General features: G+C 39.8%; 3 protein-coding genes across 8 annotated transcripts; 1 reads left to right on the top strand and 2 right to left on the bottom strand.

The window, feature by feature from the left end:
* Positions 1-1,565: 1,565 nt before the first annotated feature.
* On the bottom strand, positions 1,566-5,308 carry LOC134183457 (protein YIPF6-like). The gene is made up of 7 exons (XM_062651004.1): positions 5,133-5,308; positions 4,854-4,932; positions 4,744-4,786; positions 4,076-4,243; positions 3,843-4,012; positions 2,404-2,479; positions 1,566-1,797 (listed from the first exon to the last, which is right to left on the bottom strand). Exons 1-7 carry the CDS (start codon positions 5,235-5,237, stop codon positions 1,635-1,637), a joined length of 804 nt encoding a protein of 267 aa, XP_062506988.1. The 5' UTR covers positions 5,238-5,308; the 3' UTR covers positions 1,566-1,634.
* LOC134183458 (dnaJ homolog subfamily C member 12-like) lies at positions 5,228-9,786 on the top strand. Of its 2 annotated transcripts, none has more exons than XM_062651006.1 (5): positions 5,228-5,378; positions 7,380-7,458; positions 8,913-9,046; positions 9,163-9,262; positions 9,336-9,786. In XM_062651006.1, exons 1-5 carry the CDS (start codon positions 5,265-5,267, stop codon positions 9,407-9,409), a joined length of 501 nt encoding a protein of 166 aa, XP_062506990.1. In that variant the 5' UTR covers positions 5,228-5,264; the 3' UTR covers positions 9,410-9,786. The 2 variants fall into 2 exon arrangements, with proteins under 2 accessions (XP_062506990.1, XP_062506989.1); XM_062651005.1 differs by having other exon boundaries at positions 9,163-9,265.
* A 900-nt stretch (positions 9,787-10,686) lies between these two features.
* On the bottom strand, positions 10,687-15,747 carry LOC134183456 (uncharacterized). 5 transcript variants are annotated; one of them, XM_062651000.1, is made up of 10 exons: positions 15,378-15,716; positions 15,193-15,314; positions 13,590-13,671; positions 13,428-13,514; positions 12,667-12,723; positions 12,540-12,607; positions 12,413-12,481; positions 12,176-12,270; positions 11,388-11,461; positions 10,695-11,249 (listed from the first exon to the last, which is right to left on the bottom strand). In XM_062651000.1, the coding sequence occupies exons 1-10, from the start codon at positions 15,557-15,559 to the stop codon at positions 11,132-11,134; spliced, it is 954 nt and encodes a 317-aa protein (XP_062506984.1). In that variant the 5' UTR covers positions 15,560-15,716; the 3' UTR covers positions 10,695-11,131. The 5 variants fall into 5 exon arrangements, 4 of the variants coding, with proteins under 4 accessions (XP_062506986.1, XP_062506987.1, XP_062506984.1 ...); XR_009970508.1 differs by having other exon boundaries at positions 11,174-11,249; positions 11,388-11,588; positions 15,378-15,746; XM_062651002.1 differs by lacking the exon at positions 11,388-11,461 and having other exon boundaries at positions 10,687-11,249; positions 15,378-15,747.
* Positions 15,748-16,015: the final 268 nt, after the last annotated feature.

Raw genomic sequence — 16,015 nt, 5'->3', positions numbered from 1 at the left:
ATGAGATTTCAAATGGTGGGTTTCATCTATCACCACACTGCTGGAATTGAATTCAGCATTGGATTTCAGTTGGATTCACCTGCTGAGATTCAATGTGGCAGAATGGCTCAATGGCAGGCCTTGCACCAAGTACTTCATCTAAAGTGCTGTATCCCAAACAAGAATCTTCAGAGTTGACTTCTCCAGTTTTCGGTGTTTGTCTTTTACAGCCTTGTAGCAATTCTCCAGTCGGTGAAGTTTCTCTTTGCACTGCTCTCCTGCACGTTGATAATCGTTTTCGACCATCTTAGCTGCCACTTTCTCCCAACAGGTTTCTTGCATCCATCCAGGTAAACGACTCTGAACATTGTTATCCCTCCAGATCTCTAGCAGAAGGTTAACTTCAGCATCTGAACAATTTGGAGACCGCTTCCATTTTTGCCCTTTTGTGCTTGATGGTGTTACCTGAGAAACGACCTTCCCTATGTTCTGTTGTGACTGATGACTCGATGGCGCTGCTTGGGAAATCACTTCCTGTACGTTCTGTTGTGGCTGGTGACCTTGCTGCTGAAGGTCAGCATTCTCACTTTGGAACTGTGGCTTAGACGGTGGTTTCACTAACAATTGGCCCGGGGGCATATACCAACCCTACTGCTGTTCATTACCGCCATAGAAGGTACCTGCAGCTTCTGTCCACGGACTGCCAGAGCTCCGTGCTCTTTCCATGATCAGTTGTCGTGCTGTTTTTTTCACTCATGCAAATGGAACAAAATTTATGGACAGGTGTGTTCTCAAAAGACAAGTGAGAACGCAGGCTAGCTAACCCCAAACCAATTAAGTATTGTGTTTTATACATCCGGTAGTTAATCTAAACCTAGTGTGAAAACGTTATTTGTCTATTGCTGGCTTCATATCTGGAAAGCAAATTGGTAACTCATTCAAAGAATGGGCTCATGAAGCTTCGAAAGCTGACTGAGCTACTGATTAAACTCGAGACATCCACCATATTTAATAGGTACATTTGCTTGGAGCCATACAGAGTCATCCAATTGCATCCCATCAAGATGGTAAATGTTGACCTCGCTTAAAGTACATGAAGATTGTCTGTCTGTCTGTCAATTTCATTTATTGAAACACAAACTCTACATTACATTTCTAACACTAAATGCCAACAAGCTACTGAGTTACAACAAGCTACTGAGTTAAAACAAGCTGTTGAGTTCAGATTTAGTTTAAGGTCTATTGTATACGTTCTCATCTACTTCTCTGTCTGTCTGTCTGTCTGTCTGTCTGTCCAATCTGAACAGAAATCAACGCACGCACGAGTGAAAAAACAAAAATGCAAAAAAAAGAGAAAAGTTCGAAGAAACAGGGTAAGCAGGTCGTAAGTGGCCCCAGTACGAATTCATCTAATAGCATACATCACCAACATGCAGTCAAACATTCTCTGACACCACGTAGCAACAGTTAATTTCCTATCTCATGTGCTCTCTGGCATGTATGTGTAGGAGCCTTGGAGTGTGAATATCAGAATCTACATGTGCACATCAATCATTGGAGAGCTTCACAGCCATTTTCATTCAGAATCGGTGCCGCCTTACCATCTTTAATAGCTATTTCAAAGCACTGCTATTCTAACTAAAATGTACTTTTGATCAAGTCACATGATGTTCTTTATTCTTCCAGTCAGAGTAAAACCTACACGCATGAGTACATAGAAAAAAACGGTGTGGCCTTACAGCACCTGCAATGCATAATTGTTCTCTTCTTCTTGCTGCTGCTTCATCCATACTTCCTGCACTTGACACAATGTTCTGTCTATAGACTTAAAAGTGTTCAATTCAACATTCCCCAACATGTTGAGGTACTGTACAAACAATTAGAATGTCTTGTTCTCTTGCTAGAAGTAGTATAGCAATTCTTTGGTGCTATTTTACATTAGCGTTATAAGCTACTTCAAGAGATCAAACCAGAATGAAACAACAAAGTGTAAAACCAAACTGGCATCCATTTAACTTGCAGGTCAACAAATGATAACCGTGACCTTTCACAGTCGCATTTGGCAAGCAAGAAAACTAGTACTACTCACAAACACATATAGCACATTGAAAACATAACACAAACAGCACAGCCAACTAGTTGCCAAAAAATGGAACAAAGACGTCTGCCATACTGTCAACAGCAATGAGTAAAACTTAAGTTTTTCTCCCTACGACCTCGCCATTGCACTCTTGAAAACGAGTTAAAAATCTTTTCACCTACTCAGCATAATTATGCCAACCAAAACTTGATTTACGTCAACCAAAACTTTTCATCACAAGACTTATTTCTTAACTATAGCCTTCCAAAAGGTTTCCATAGTTCACGCCATCATCAAAATTGCTCCAAACCAATAGAATCGAATAGAGCATTAATTCACCTTACTTGTCTGTTTGTTTCTTTTGTCTGTCTCCCTGTCGTCTCCAAAACATTAGTATGTCATATATTTCATACATCAAATCTAGTACACACAACAAGCTAGCAAATAAGATAGTTAAAGCATGTCTCGTGGCCTACAAGCCACTTGCAAAAGCTTGGTTCACATTATTGACACTAACATTGACATCAACGTCAACATCGATGTCGGTGTCCGATATTGACATTGCCTTGACAGAAGTTGTTCACAATATTTGTGCAATGCGAGCACTGATCAATGGTCCGAAACTCGACTTGAGCGCTCTCAACCTACACAAATACGAGTTACTCTTCTGTTGTTTCTTCTACTGCGTAGTAAATGCAAAGACTTGCAAATAGCAGGAAGGAAGCGAAAATGGATCACAAGAATATTTGACGCCGGCAAGAAGGTCAATTTCACTGGCATTCTTGTTCTGTCTTAAGTCTTTTTAACTTAATCATTCAACTAGATTAGCCAATGACAGGAGTAGTTCCTCACGGATTCCACCAGCGCTCCATCCAGCCAGATGTTTTATAGTTCCGGATGTGTGCTTCTGATTGGTTGAAAATGGTCACAAGCTTGTTGCTGCCGATGAGTACTCTCGGTTGTTGATGCTGGAATAGAACTTGGTCCATTCCAATGTCAATGTCAATGTTGTGATGCCAGCATCAATGTCGGCAATGCCGGCATGTTCACAATATTGACGTCAACGTCTGCGTTAGCCATTGGCGTTGACATCAACGTCAGTGTCAATAATATTATGAACCAGACTTAGACTAAAACTACCATTTAGTAATAGAGTCAAATAGGAGTTACAGTACATCATTTGAACTACCAAATCCTAAAATGGCTTCTTGTAATTACTCTTGCACTGCACTTCTACCTCTACAGTACACCAGACAAACTATGCAACACCATTGTTCTGACCATCTTCGTCAATTGACAGCCAAGACAAGTTATGCCATATGAGCGGCTCAATGCCCACAGTCATCCTTAGTTTTAACATTTTGGATACTAACGTGAGTCAGCAGAATGGTTCTGTAACAGATAAAAGCAGTTGGAGATGCCAAAACAACATTGGAGGTCCCCACTGACTTGAGATAACAGTCAATTGATCCAGAAGAAACTAGCTTGCATCTCACATGGAAAGTAGAAGTAAATGAATTTACAAATAGCGTAATTTAGTTTGTAATCAATGTCTGAACTGATGAATAGTGTCATAGACTGATAGATTGTTTACTGTTTAGGATTTGCTCATTTTGTATCTTTTAAAGTTCAAAACAATAAATCAATCTGTCTGTTTGTCTGTCAGTCTGCCTAATTTGCTTATCCGCGTGCGGTACATCTGCTCAGTATCCTCCATTCAGCTGTCTACCTACAGCAAGTGTTACTATAATAGTCTGAAAATTCTACCAAGTTAATTTCATACCCAAAATTGCCCACGAACATCCAAACATAGTAAGTATTATATGAATGACAAATGATCCCAGCTCCAACACGTTTGAAAAAATAAATTTCTTCAATGTATAGCTGACAGCTGCCACCACAGTGCAAGGAAACAAACAATAACCAAGAGCACACAGGCTCTGAAAAAATGAACTGCAAACAATAAAACAAAATGGCAGTGAGAAAAAATGCAAACTACAGTATCTACACAATTACATGGAGCCGCCAAGCAGCTGAGAGTTGATAGTAGCTGCTGCTGATCCGCACCACACAATCACAAACACCTCAACAAAATTTGGTCCATCAATGAAATTTGGCCCATTATTGCTGTTCACTAAATCAGAGTTGTTTGAGTTTGGCGCTGTATTGGGAGAATGCAGCAACCTAAAAAGTTAAAGCCAAGGTATTAAAATAATTGTTAGAGTAACAGCTACAAAATGGTCATAATTCAAAGGTGTACTTGTGTGTGTGTGTGTGTGTGTGTGTGTGTGTGTGTGTGTGTGAGAGAGAGAGAGAGAGAGAGCTGAATGTTGTGATTTGAAAAAGATAGAAGTGTTTCACAATCGGTGCATGTGTTAGATCTGTTTCGAGTATATCAATTAAGAATCCAGCAGTGGAAACACCACCTTTCAACGAGTGCACTGGTAATTAACAAGATGGCGTGCCATAGACACTTTAGCAGTAAAATACTATAACAGTAATTTAGTAAAATGACGACTGAAATGTTGGCAAAGGATGGCTGACAACTGAATTCCAAAGAGAATTCCTTTCAGATGGCTGGCTACCCATGGCCATTCATGGCCTAAAAGCATTGTATTACGTTAATTTCCTTCAGTGTAATAAGTTAATTATACTTTCAAGTATCCTGCTAGATTGTAACTTACACAGCCAGCACCAAGCACAAGATGAGTGGTCCCCACAGATCCCCTGCAATTGAGATATAGTTGATACAAGTAGAGACAACACTGCAATCAGTACGTCTCACGGCACTTACAGTCTCTAAGAAGATATTTGCTCCTCCTTGGAATAATCACATGTGTACACTTCGTTACAATTGCCAGCAGATCTCGTTTCTAAATGCTTCGGAATAAGTATACGCAAATTTGGTCTGTTTGCCTATCTCTGCCTGCCTAGATATGTGCCTACATTTGCCTTCCTCGTTCCCATTGCAGTGTGTCATCTATTGCAGCTCTGTCTGCTCGTGCATGTATTACGCCTAGACGTCTACGTCTATCCTTCATTCTCAGTTTCAGCGGTGCCAAAATTGACTTACCAATGTAGTAAAAATTGGTTCATCTAGTGTTCCATCATCTTCTTCGTTACTTTCGGGAACGGAGATGTTCCCTTCTAGCTCGATTTCTACTTCGCTCTCAGACATTCCACGTTAAACTTAGCGTGCGCTAAGATGACTAGGCTTTGTTGGATTCAACCTTGCTTGATGGATCTAGACTCTATTCTTTCATTCGACAAGAAACATGAAGACTTCTATCATCTTCTTGGGTGTGACGAGCTTTCTTCGGTTAGAGTCTCATGAATCATCAGATTCAACTGTCTTTGTTACGGTTTATCTCGATTGGAACACCAGACTAGGCTACCTATTTCTTGAACGAAGACTGGGCTGCACAACTCTTAGGCTATCGTGTTTTTTTCTCTGCCTTTTTGTCGGTCTGTTTGTCTGTCTGTCTAGTTGTGTGCCGGTGTCACAGGATATTTTCGGGGGAGCGTCTCACACGTACGCTACTGCTAGGTTAATTGAATCTTCTCCCATTTTAGGGTTACGGTACGGTTACGGTTACCGTTACAGTTTTGGTTAGGGTTAGGGAGCTGCAAACTAACTTACACTAGGGCAGCAACTCTGGCCCGAGGTTTGACCCTAGGGACTGATCTCCCCCAAGATCCTGCGCGGAGGGGAGGTACTACCCTGTGACACCCGTACTACCCTGTGACACTGGTACTACCCTCTGACACCGGTACTACCCTCTGACACTGGTACTACCCTGTGAGACCGGTACTACCCTGTGACATCGGTACGTCACTAGTACCTGTCACAGTGATGTTGGTCAGATTCTGTGTAACAGCAGATTGGGTAGGTACGCCAGGATCTTTGGTATGGCTGTACCAAATTTCCTAGGAGAATAAGTACGACTCTAAAAGTAGCAGGAAGGAGCAAATTTGCCATTTCCCAACCAGTTTCGTGAATACTGTACAGGGACTATTCTGTTCACGGGGACTATCCTGTTCATGGGGACTATCCTGTTCATGGGGACAATTCTATTTGTATTTGCTTCTATTTGGTTCATACGTGCTCCTATTCTTCTGTTCACCAGGGACTACAGTATTCTGTTTACTCGAACAATAGAAATGTGTATATGTATAACACCGGCTGTCGACTGCTCCTCCACCGATCGTAGACATGATAGAACCCGGCGCTACCTCCCCTATGAATTTGTCTCAACTCCTGTTAGCAACGCCCGTAAGGGTGGTTCACAGTATACTGCCGACTGGGTGCTCTCGCCCTACCAGTCGCTTTGCTCCCCCTCGCCCTAGAGCTTTTTAAAATTGGCATAGTATAGAAGTAGGTACTAGATAGATGCGGACTCGATTTCCTACGCTGAACACACAGGTGTACAGAATATTCAGTACAGTCTACTTGTTATTCTTAGGATATTAGGTACAGTTGTACCTATTATCCCCGTACCCAATTTCTTACTAGTATCACCAGTTTCTCCACACATGTATCCCTAGTGATATGTGTTCCCTTAACATGGACCTACGTAGACTGTACTAGATCGAATCTTGCTGGTAAAACATACTGATGCATCATATGTAGAACAATGTGTAATTACTGAATGAATTTCTGTGGTTTAATTACAGTTAATGTGACACTCATTGATGTGTGTGTGTGTGTGTGTGTGTGTGTGTGTGTGTGTGTGTGTGTGTGTGTGTGTGTGTGTGTGTGTGTGTGTGTGTGTGTGTGTGTGGTGCTGTGGCTCAATTGGTTAGAGAGTGCGTTTGGAGAATGGAAACATCCGGGACCCTGCAGGGTTGCAAGTTCTAGTCACAGTGATGGCGAGCTATGGCATAATTTCCTTGGGCAAGAAACTCACACACAAATTGCCTTTCTTGACTCAGGAGTATAAATGAATACCTGGTCATTGACTGGGGTGGCAAAGGCCTCCGATTGCAACAAAGTCTATCAGCCACTGCGGTCCGGGTGCGACTTCGGGTGCCCACACCACAGTTGGCATCCCAATCGGTGCTTCTGTGAGCACCTGGCCAGGCTCCAGGAGATTGCTTAGCACGGCCCATAGCTCCTGCGTAGTGCACAGGAACCCAGCCATCTGGCTGGGGGCGTTATCGTTTAACGGCAGCTCCTTATCCATTTGCCGTGTGTGTGTGTGTGTGTGTGTGTGTGTGTGTGTGTGTGTGTGTGTGTGTGTGTGTGTGTGTGTGCATTTTGCTAGCTTGTTGTACGAGAATTTGTGTTTGCTGACTACTGCATATTTTTATCAAATTGTAGGTGGAGCAAATTATGGCAGAGTTCAAGCACAAGGCTCGTATATTTCATCCTGACAAGAATCCAGTTGACCCCAATGCAAGTACAGTACTTTGTGTGACTAAAATTTTATTTCAAAACACAATAACGTTGATTACATACATTCGTAGCCATTGCAGTCTTAGTTTACATAGGCAGGTGTTATCATTTAGTGAATGTTAAGGTTTAATAGACTCATCAGCATTCTTATTCAGCAAATGACGTGTGTGGGTGGAAATTTATTACCATTATGCCTGCTCCATTGGTATATTTCAGTTTAAATACTATATATACATACTAAGTAACTTTTAGGGAATATAGTATGTAGTGAAAATCACTGATACAGTCATGGCAGAACAGATAAATTATCTTTGCTCACGTCGTCATCGCACTTTTGGGCAACACTTTCTATAAAAAAGTCAGCAAGCATCACATTTGGCTGGTTCAAGGACATAATTTTTCACTGATGAAGAGAATGTGGACACATTCACAAAACCCATAGCACTGTCTGAGACACATTGATATCAAGTAATGGTGAGAAATATTCAGCCAAACCCACGTGGGCAGTGGATGAGAAACTACAGTAATCAATGAATAGGGTTCTTAAAGACAGACAAATGCTGTGAATGTTTCTATTTTGCATAGCTACAGGTACCTAGTAGTTCACACAAAGCATGTAATTCTCGTGTGACAATTGAAGTATAGCTATTACTTCACCCATTGTACACTGTATTGTTAGCAGGGGTTAGGTAACCTAGCTAATAAGGAAAATGGCAGGTCATGATTTTTCTAGCTATACTCAGATGATAGTGAAAGTGAAAAAGACAATGGAAATATTGTGGATTTTGGAAATCTAACCTTGTGGTAATAGACATGCAGCACTAGTTAAGTACAAGTAGTTTAAAATGATGGCAAATAGGTCAGAAATGATATTTAGTAGATTCTAAGACTAGAGACAGGTTTTCGTTATTACCTGAGGTGCAGAAATGCTAGGGTACAGTAACGCCAGCCCAGCCGTCGCATGAGGAACTAACAACTTGACCAACTCACCACTCCTGTGTGCATGCACTCATTCTCACAAGAACTCATGCTGCCAATTGTCTAAGTGTTGCAATGACACACACACCCAAATTAGTGTTGCTATGTCACAACACAACACAAGCTCTTTAGCTAATTAAACAAGTCTTGGCAAGTAGTGTCTACTGAGGATGTATCTCATGATGTATTTGCATCCTTGTGTAGGTGTACACCTATGTTAGTAAGCTAGTAGCCGAGGTTTTAGCACTATAGTGCTTCTTTATTTTCATTAGTGTAAACTTCTTAGTGGCACTAACACCAGCTGGGTTTTGTTGAAGTATATATTCTTATATGAGTTGGTTTCTATTTGTGTTTTGCCATGTGTGCACTCGTGTGTGTGTGTGTGTGTGTGTGTGTGTGTGTGCGCGTGCGTTTGTGTGTGTGCCTGTCTTTAAAGTGTATGTGCTTTCTATTTCTGCATTTTCTTTGTGTCTATGGTAGGCAAAATGTTTGCAAACTTGCAACGTGGAAAGGAAGTCTTAACTGACCCTAAATTGCGTCTAAAGTATGACTTCTGGAGACGCAGTGGCTTGATGGTACCATTTGACATGTGGCTGGACAGGCAGCTTAGTTCAGTGAGTTAAAAATCAATGCTATAAATCTATTTTAATGAGAGCATTGTTTTTGTAATTATTGGTAGTACATTATGTTAAGTGCAGGTGGCTTTACATGTTGTATATACACTGTATAGTCTCTTCATTGGGCAAGTGAAGGCAAGAAGGAACTGATGATAAAAGATACACAGTCATCAAGCTTGGATTTGGAAACAGAAACAACTGCCAATGCTTCAGGTCGTTGTGGCGTATCTGTAGACATATGACATTGTCTTAAAGTACGATGTGATGATACTGATTTGCTTTTCAGACAACAAGCAATGGACAAAGATGCCTGCATGTAGTAGTTCTGTCCTCAGCAAATTCAGAAACTATCAGATTTAGTAACAAACGATCTAACCATAACCAGTAACAAAAACATGACAAACAACATTTTATTAAATGTAGATCCATATATAGTGTTTCAAAGTACATATGATTGAGTACAACAGGCTTGCAAGTTGGAGCAGCCAGCTACTGATTTTGATGGCCTGCATTTTGCATGTGTAATGTAGCTTTCCTGTTTATATTATTACTTTGCTTGCTTGTTGTCACAGAGGTGGAAAATATCTAATTTGTTAGTTTGATGCTGTGAACATAGTGTTTACATATTTAGTACAGTCAATAGTATATCTACACTTGAATGTTAAAGTTAAGCACAGGCTTGTTTTTCCACCATTATGGAACACAAAACCAGTTAAGTGGCAAAGGAAGCAGTTCAACTTGGGGGGGGGGGCTGAATCTCTGGTATCATTTCAGACTGTCTATCAAACGTTTAAATTCTTTGAGACTACTGTTAATGACGTCATGGGCTGGCGGCGGGCTAGAGCTTCGGCAGCCTTTAGGTTCTTATGCCTATGAAAATACACTAGTAATACATAAACCTCCATTGAGTGTCACTTCAAATGAAAGCTGCAAAATAATACTCATTGGCAGTAGTTTCTACCTGGAGTAGAGTTGAGTTGAAATGATTGAAAAATTGTTATCATCTAGACAGTAGGTTCATTTAGTAGAGATCCCGTAAGTTACTGTAGAGATGTACTACTGTACTGCTTCTAATGTTTTTCAATTAATAATCTTTTCAAAAAGTTTGCTTTTGAAAAATAATAGGGTAACAGAAAGAATAATATCGAAAATTGTCAGTTGTCCGAGCTTTTGGTTTTTGCGATGTGTGCATGAAACATCATCATCACTAGACGGAAGTTTGCACCTCAAGATGCCAACTAGAAGTGTTTAGAGAATTCAATCAGTTTGAAAGAATAAATATACAAATAATTAAATCACAAAATGACTAATATTGCACATCAAGACCTAAAAAATTGGGATTTGTAGAAAATTCTAAATTATTGTTGGAGTCTCGAAAGAATTAGTCTCAAAAAACATTAGGAGCAGTAGGGTATTCGTTCCCACAATGGTACAGGCAGTTATTCCTATAGGCATACATCACTCATAATTTCTAACTTAAATTTGCTATTCTAATTTAGTACAGGATTCGGTCAGACTTCCCGTTTTCTCCAACGCTATACATATATGACATGTAGTATATTAGTAATTCCGTTTCTGTTATCTCAGCTAGCTAGCTACTTTTCTTATTACTGGTACATGTACTGTTTATATTGCTCTTTTTTCTGTCATTATTATAATGCTCATAGTGGGACCTGTAAATTATCATAGGTCCAATAGAAATATGTCTTCGTTCTTCGTTGTTATTAATTATAGCAAATCTATTATCACTGCAGAAAAAGTTGTGAGAGAATTTACAATGAGAACAGAAGCAAATGGAAGTTGCTTAAAGACATTCTCAATTGTTACTAAAGGCACGTTCTCAATTGTTGCATGTACTTCTAAGGTACTTTGGAGCAAATCAGGAAAATCTACATAACCTATATCACATCAAGGAACTGTCAGTTATTTCAAATATTCTCTTAATTAAGTAGCACTTGACTGTTAATTAAAAAGGAATCAAGTAAAACACATCAAGTGTCTATTAGATTCGTCATCTAGAAAAGTTGTAGAAATGCTGGATGCCTTTGTGTCATTAGTGACAAAATTGCTCACTGTTTCGTACTATTTAGTATCAGGTGCTACGTATTGCCAATAGCCACTTGTTCGTTTTGCAAAGTCTTGCAATAAGAACTGATCCCCTAACTCTTCTAGAAGAGCTGGTTCATAACTTGCATATACCCTGAAACCAGAATCACATTGACATGTTAATGGTGGTAGTGAGTGCATCATCAATAGTAGTAGTGAGTGACAATAGAACGGTTGTCACTTTGTGTGCATTGTGTGACGACTTTTGCATCGTGCTGATATCAATGCTTACTTTGTATCAGGCATGCTGGCATACTCTGCAATCACTGTTATTGTATTCCATGTAGCTTTCTTGTCTTCAGTAGGCTATAGAGCGAAAGATGGAATACTAAATGCTGTGTCAAGGTGCAAAGTTGACCACAGCTGTTGAACATATGCTTCATTGAGTATGACGTGCACGTGGTCATGTGCATATAAGATTTAGAATGTGAATCTATAGGGAATAGTAAATTAGCCAGACTAAATTCATTTTAATTGGCATCACAACTTATAATGAAGGAATGATGTGCAAGACTAGAAATGAATGCATGATATCACAAGCAGGGCAATTAAGACGTGACTTTAGAGTAATGTGTGTATGTTGTGTGCAAAGTGTGGATATGGACAAACTGGATTTCTAGTTTTCCTGGTAATTTCAGGGTTAGGGTTAAGGTTAGGTCATGCAGGTATCCATGGTTTATATTGGTAATGCATGGTTTGTACAGGCAATCCATCGGTTGTTCAAATCTGCACTTTGTACACAACATATACATAAAACAGGAATATTTATGAAACACACTTGTTTATGTAGTTGGATGATTACTTTTTTGGGTTAACTAATGAACTTAGTTTTTTAGTAGGCTGGAAGTATTTATACTTTGTATGTTTAATTTGTATGAACACCTGAAGCTTTACACACACACACACACACACACACACACACACACACACACACACACACACACACACACACACACACACACACACACACACACACACACTATACAACGAGGTCAAAACCTGTTGTCACATATAAATTACCTTTTCTTTCCAAATAGGTTTTCCTTTACCCAGTAGTCGCTGATAGTTCTCTCGAAGATATATGGCCAATCCCGGAAGAAGAACCCAGGAACCTTCTACAATTGAAATAAATGACAGCACTGACAGAGTTACGACTAGTTGTATGTGTTTGTGTTTTTAGCTTAATTATGTTTGTGTGTCCACTCATGCCATGTGTCCAAGACTTTGTGGTGGTTGTAATTGGGTGTCTGTCTCTACCAGTTCTGGTAAGGATTCCCATGTGACCTTCACATGGTCCTGGCAAGTCCACCAAATAGATCGAACCATCTAACAAGGACAGCCATCAACACAATTGAATTATTGATAGTTGCTAAAGTGTAATTACCCCCATACATGTCTATTGTTCGCTCAAATGGTCCTAGTGCTGACAATCTACCAGCACCTAAAGTTCGTCTAGATAAACCTTGTTTGAACATCAAGTCTGACAATTTATTATGTGACCACAACTGTACCCTGTGTCAAAGTTAGTTTCGATCAATTTTCGATCAAGGTCTGTACCGTAGTCTTTTCTACAACGTAAAGAAAGTACATTGTGTATCATTGTGCAAAACAAATTACAGAGACTAGATTATTAGTGTTGATCATTATGTTACATCATGCAGTGAATGCAGTTACGGTAATTGTGTTGCACACTTCAATCATATTACCAAATATCTTCATGAGTATTTTTGTGGTCAGACTGGTATAGTGATTTCTAATTAGATTTTGGATTGCATGAATATTGAAAATGTAGATAGCGACTGACCGTTACCTGCTACAGCTATGCACTTACAAGGGTACTTTCTGTACATTCTAGTTTGTAGCTTTTAGTAGCTTTTTGCAGGTGTATGTATAGTTTTAGTCTTCATTTAATTAATCTACCAATGGTAAGAAAGTGTGCAATTAGTGTTCATTTGAAACTCACTGTTGATTTATATCAATTGTTTAGTGGCAGAGTTTAGTGGTAATTGAGGTGTATGCATGCTTTGTCAAATGCTGTATGTTAAATCACTGCATGCCATAAATTTGCGCAGCAATAGTAACACTTGTAGCATCCAAATTATTTCATTTTTGACCCGTGTCTGTATTGAAGAAAACTGAAACTTAACTAAGAATTTCTGGTTGCCTGCGATGCAGACCTGAATAATTGTGTCTCTAAATTTAATTATTGCAGGAATTGCTTATGTATGAATTTTGCTCCAAAATGTATAGCAATTTAGTTATATCATCTTACCTTGAAATGAGCTTCAATTTCATTCCAACCCCAACAGAAATGGAATTGGTGGGGAGATGCATGAGATCTATGAGATCATCTTTGGATCTAGCAAGAATTATGACAATATATATATATATATACCTAGGGGATGAATGTTTGGTTTGTATGAGAAAGTCTGACATTGAATGAGAGAGAATAACTTTGTCTAAACTTTCTATTCCTGCTTGAGCAAGTTGAGAGTTGACATTCATGCCTTTGGTGACTGCAAGAAATACAGGAAAGATTTGCTATACACGGATGTTTTAAAATCACTTTGTAGGTACATGCAGCCTTATCCACTAAGCGTAAGTATGTTTGTTGTGCATGCACAATGCAATTATTATGGATGGCATACCTAGCATAAATACACACAACTCCTCCTGTATGCTTCTGTCTAAATGGACACACTACTCCTTCAGTACCACACACACACACACACACACACACACACACACACACACACACACACACACACACACACACACACACACCACTTCTACATATGTAGTCAAATCCCACATGTCAAACTCAGTTTCTAGTAAATATCTACGAATTATCATATTCTAGCATTGCGCTTCCACAATCGAACAGAGAGTTGTTGCAAAAGGTTGGAGAACGCTTGTTGTAAATTGATGCCATTATAGGTCGTAGTTTTGGCTGCAATAGTTCTCAACATTTGAAGACTTGCTTGAGTCCAAAAGCCAAAAGATTCCAGCACCAGAGGGTAGAACAGGCCTCCACATTTTAATACCGATTGCTCGTGTTTGTAATTCTTTTCCAATTCTCCTGCCCTTGCAACGGCTCCATTAATTTATGCAGCTTCACATACGTACTTAGCTTGGACAGTGTTACGGACTGTTACGTCAAAGAAAGCAGGCCTGCCATCAACAAAGTCTGGATGAAAAATGTCACCAGGACGAGCCTTAGAGTTACTAGAACATGTCTGTTGTCTCCTGGCTACTTTGTTGTCTATCAGTAAGGCATGCCAAATAATGTCACATAAAGCATTATGACGTGTGTGTATGTATGTATGTATGTGTATATATATATATATATATATATATATATATATATATATATATATATATATATATATATATGTTATGTATGATTCAAGCAGACCAGGAGACGTGTATCATCCAGATTTCATGGATGGTTGTCCTGGATATTTCGATGTTACAACCTTTGACTCTTTACATCCTTCCTATATTGAAAACAGCGATCAGTTCTTGTGCAGCAGCAGAAGCAGCAGAATGTGAAAGATGCCATGCAAGGAGCCAATGTTACCACAGCAGGTGGTCTATTCTATCCACTAGTTTTTGAATCTCTGGGCTTCATATCGTCTTTCACTCTAAAGACTTTGAAAGGAATATGTTCAAAGACATCAATCAGTGGGATACCGTTTCCTCAAGCTTACAAGAACATATTAGAACAGTTGTCTGTAAAACTATGGTGCTACAAAGCCAAGATGATACATGCACAGCATGCAATTAGAAGTTTTAGATGTTAATTCGTACTTGGGATTTGCCTACTTGACTTAATTGGGAGATATGTTGGGAGGGAAGTTCGGATGTTGGGGTATTGTAAAATAAAAATAAAAATGTATATATACCACAGGTATACGTGTGTGTGTGTGTGTGTGTGTGTGTGTGTGTGTGTGTGTGTGTGTGTGTGTGTGTGTGTGTGTGTGTGTGTGCATGTATGTATGTATGTATCTGTATATATTAATTAACATGTAATCTACCAGTGGGAAAAAATCTAGGAGAGTCAGGCTTCATTTTTCTCTCAGCTAAATCTTCGTCAGGGAGGAATCTAGAAGGAATTCCAATGTCGAACAAAACAAATCCCTCTACAGGATGGTGCAATCTGACAAAGACAACAACCTATTAGACAACGTGGTGAAGTTGAAAAAAATGAATTACATCTTACAGAAACGCGAAGCATGGTATTTGCAAGATCTCGTTTGGACTTCCTCCTTCCACGAGTGATGCTCGTGATACACACAGATAGCCCGTATTGATTGGGTAGATGCTCACTAAAGTTCCTTCGAGTGCAGGCAGGGTCTTTGCTGACTTCGCTGTTGCATGTTTCCTGTCTGCCCAAATGCTCATGGTCGAAACTGCACGTGACTTTTCGACTCACGTGACAAAGGAAACTGTGCCCTACCTCGTTTCGTAGGTTCGTACACACACATTACCAAAATCATGGAAACTTACGAGTGCCCCACCTTTTCCCCATCTAAGGCTACGCTGCAATGTCGCTGTTACGTAAGTGCATGATTTACGAACTAGAATGACGGCAATTAGCTTGGTAGACTGTAGAAGTAGTAGGCTACGTAGTTGACAAAGATCTCAGGGACTGAACACTAAAACTAAAAAGCTCCTCCTCATCGCGTGATTCACGTGCGTTTAGCGGGAGAAACAACGCGGGAAAGCTGGCGTGCGAGGCTACGCTAGCGCACTAGCGCACGATTCCATTTGTTTTCGATGCACAATGCAGGAAACTTAGGCGTGCGCAGCGCATGTCAATTACGTCATTACCACACTATTTCTACCCACTCCGTGTCT

The sequence above is a fragment of the Corticium candelabrum genome, chromosome 8, assembly GCF_963422355.1.
Source record: "Corticium candelabrum chromosome 8, ooCorCand1.1, whole genome shotgun sequence".
Classification (NCBI taxonomy): domain Eukaryota; kingdom Metazoa; phylum Porifera; class Homoscleromorpha; order Homosclerophorida; family Plakinidae; genus Corticium; species Corticium candelabrum.
The sequence above is the reverse complement of the archived record's forward strand: the minus strand, read 5'-3'. Positions and strand labels throughout refer to the sequence as shown.

What these genes read in the sequence shown, in the direction of transcription:
- LOC134183458 (XM_062651005.1), top strand. Translation starts at nt 5,265, where the DNA reads ATGACTAGGCTTTGTTGGATTCAACCTTGCTTGATGGATCTAGACTCT. An exon ending in GGTGTGACGAGCTTTCTTCG is followed by an intron (nt 5,379 to 7,379) that starts GTTAGAGTCTCA and finishes ATCAAATTGTAG; the next exon opens with GTGGAGCAAATTATGGCAGA. An exon ending in TCCAGTTGACCCCAATGCAA is followed by an intron (nt 7,459 to 8,912) that starts GTACAGTACTTT and finishes TGTCTATGGTAG; the next exon opens with GCAAAATGTTTGCAAACTTG.
- LOC134183456 (XM_062651000.1), bottom strand. Translation starts at nt 15,559, where the DNA reads ATGAGCATTTGGGCAGACAGGAAACATGCAACAGCGAAGTCAGCAAAG. An exon ending in AAATTGAAGCTCATTTCAAG is followed by an intron (nt 12,724 to 13,427) that starts GTAAGATGATAT and finishes TTTACGTTGTAG; the next exon opens with AAAAGACTACGGTACAGACC. An exon ending in AACAATAGACATGTATGGGG is followed by an intron (nt 12,482 to 12,539) that starts GTAATTACACTT and finishes TGTCCTTGTTAG; the next exon opens with ATGGTTCGATCTATTTGGTG.
- LOC134183457 (XM_062651004.1), bottom strand. Translation starts at nt 5,237, where the DNA reads ATGTCTGAGAGCGAAGTAGAAATCGAGCTAGAAGGGAACATCTCCGTT. An exon ending in TTGTGCTTGGTGCTGGCTGT is followed by an intron (nt 4,244 to 4,743) that starts GTAAGTTACAAT and finishes TTAACTTTTTAG; the next exon opens with GTTGCTGCATTCTCCCAATA. An exon ending in CAGCTGCTTGGCGGCTCCAT is followed by an intron (nt 4,013 to 4,075) that starts GTAATTGTGTAG and finishes TATTGTTTGCAG; the next exon opens with TTCATTTTTTCAGAGCCTGT.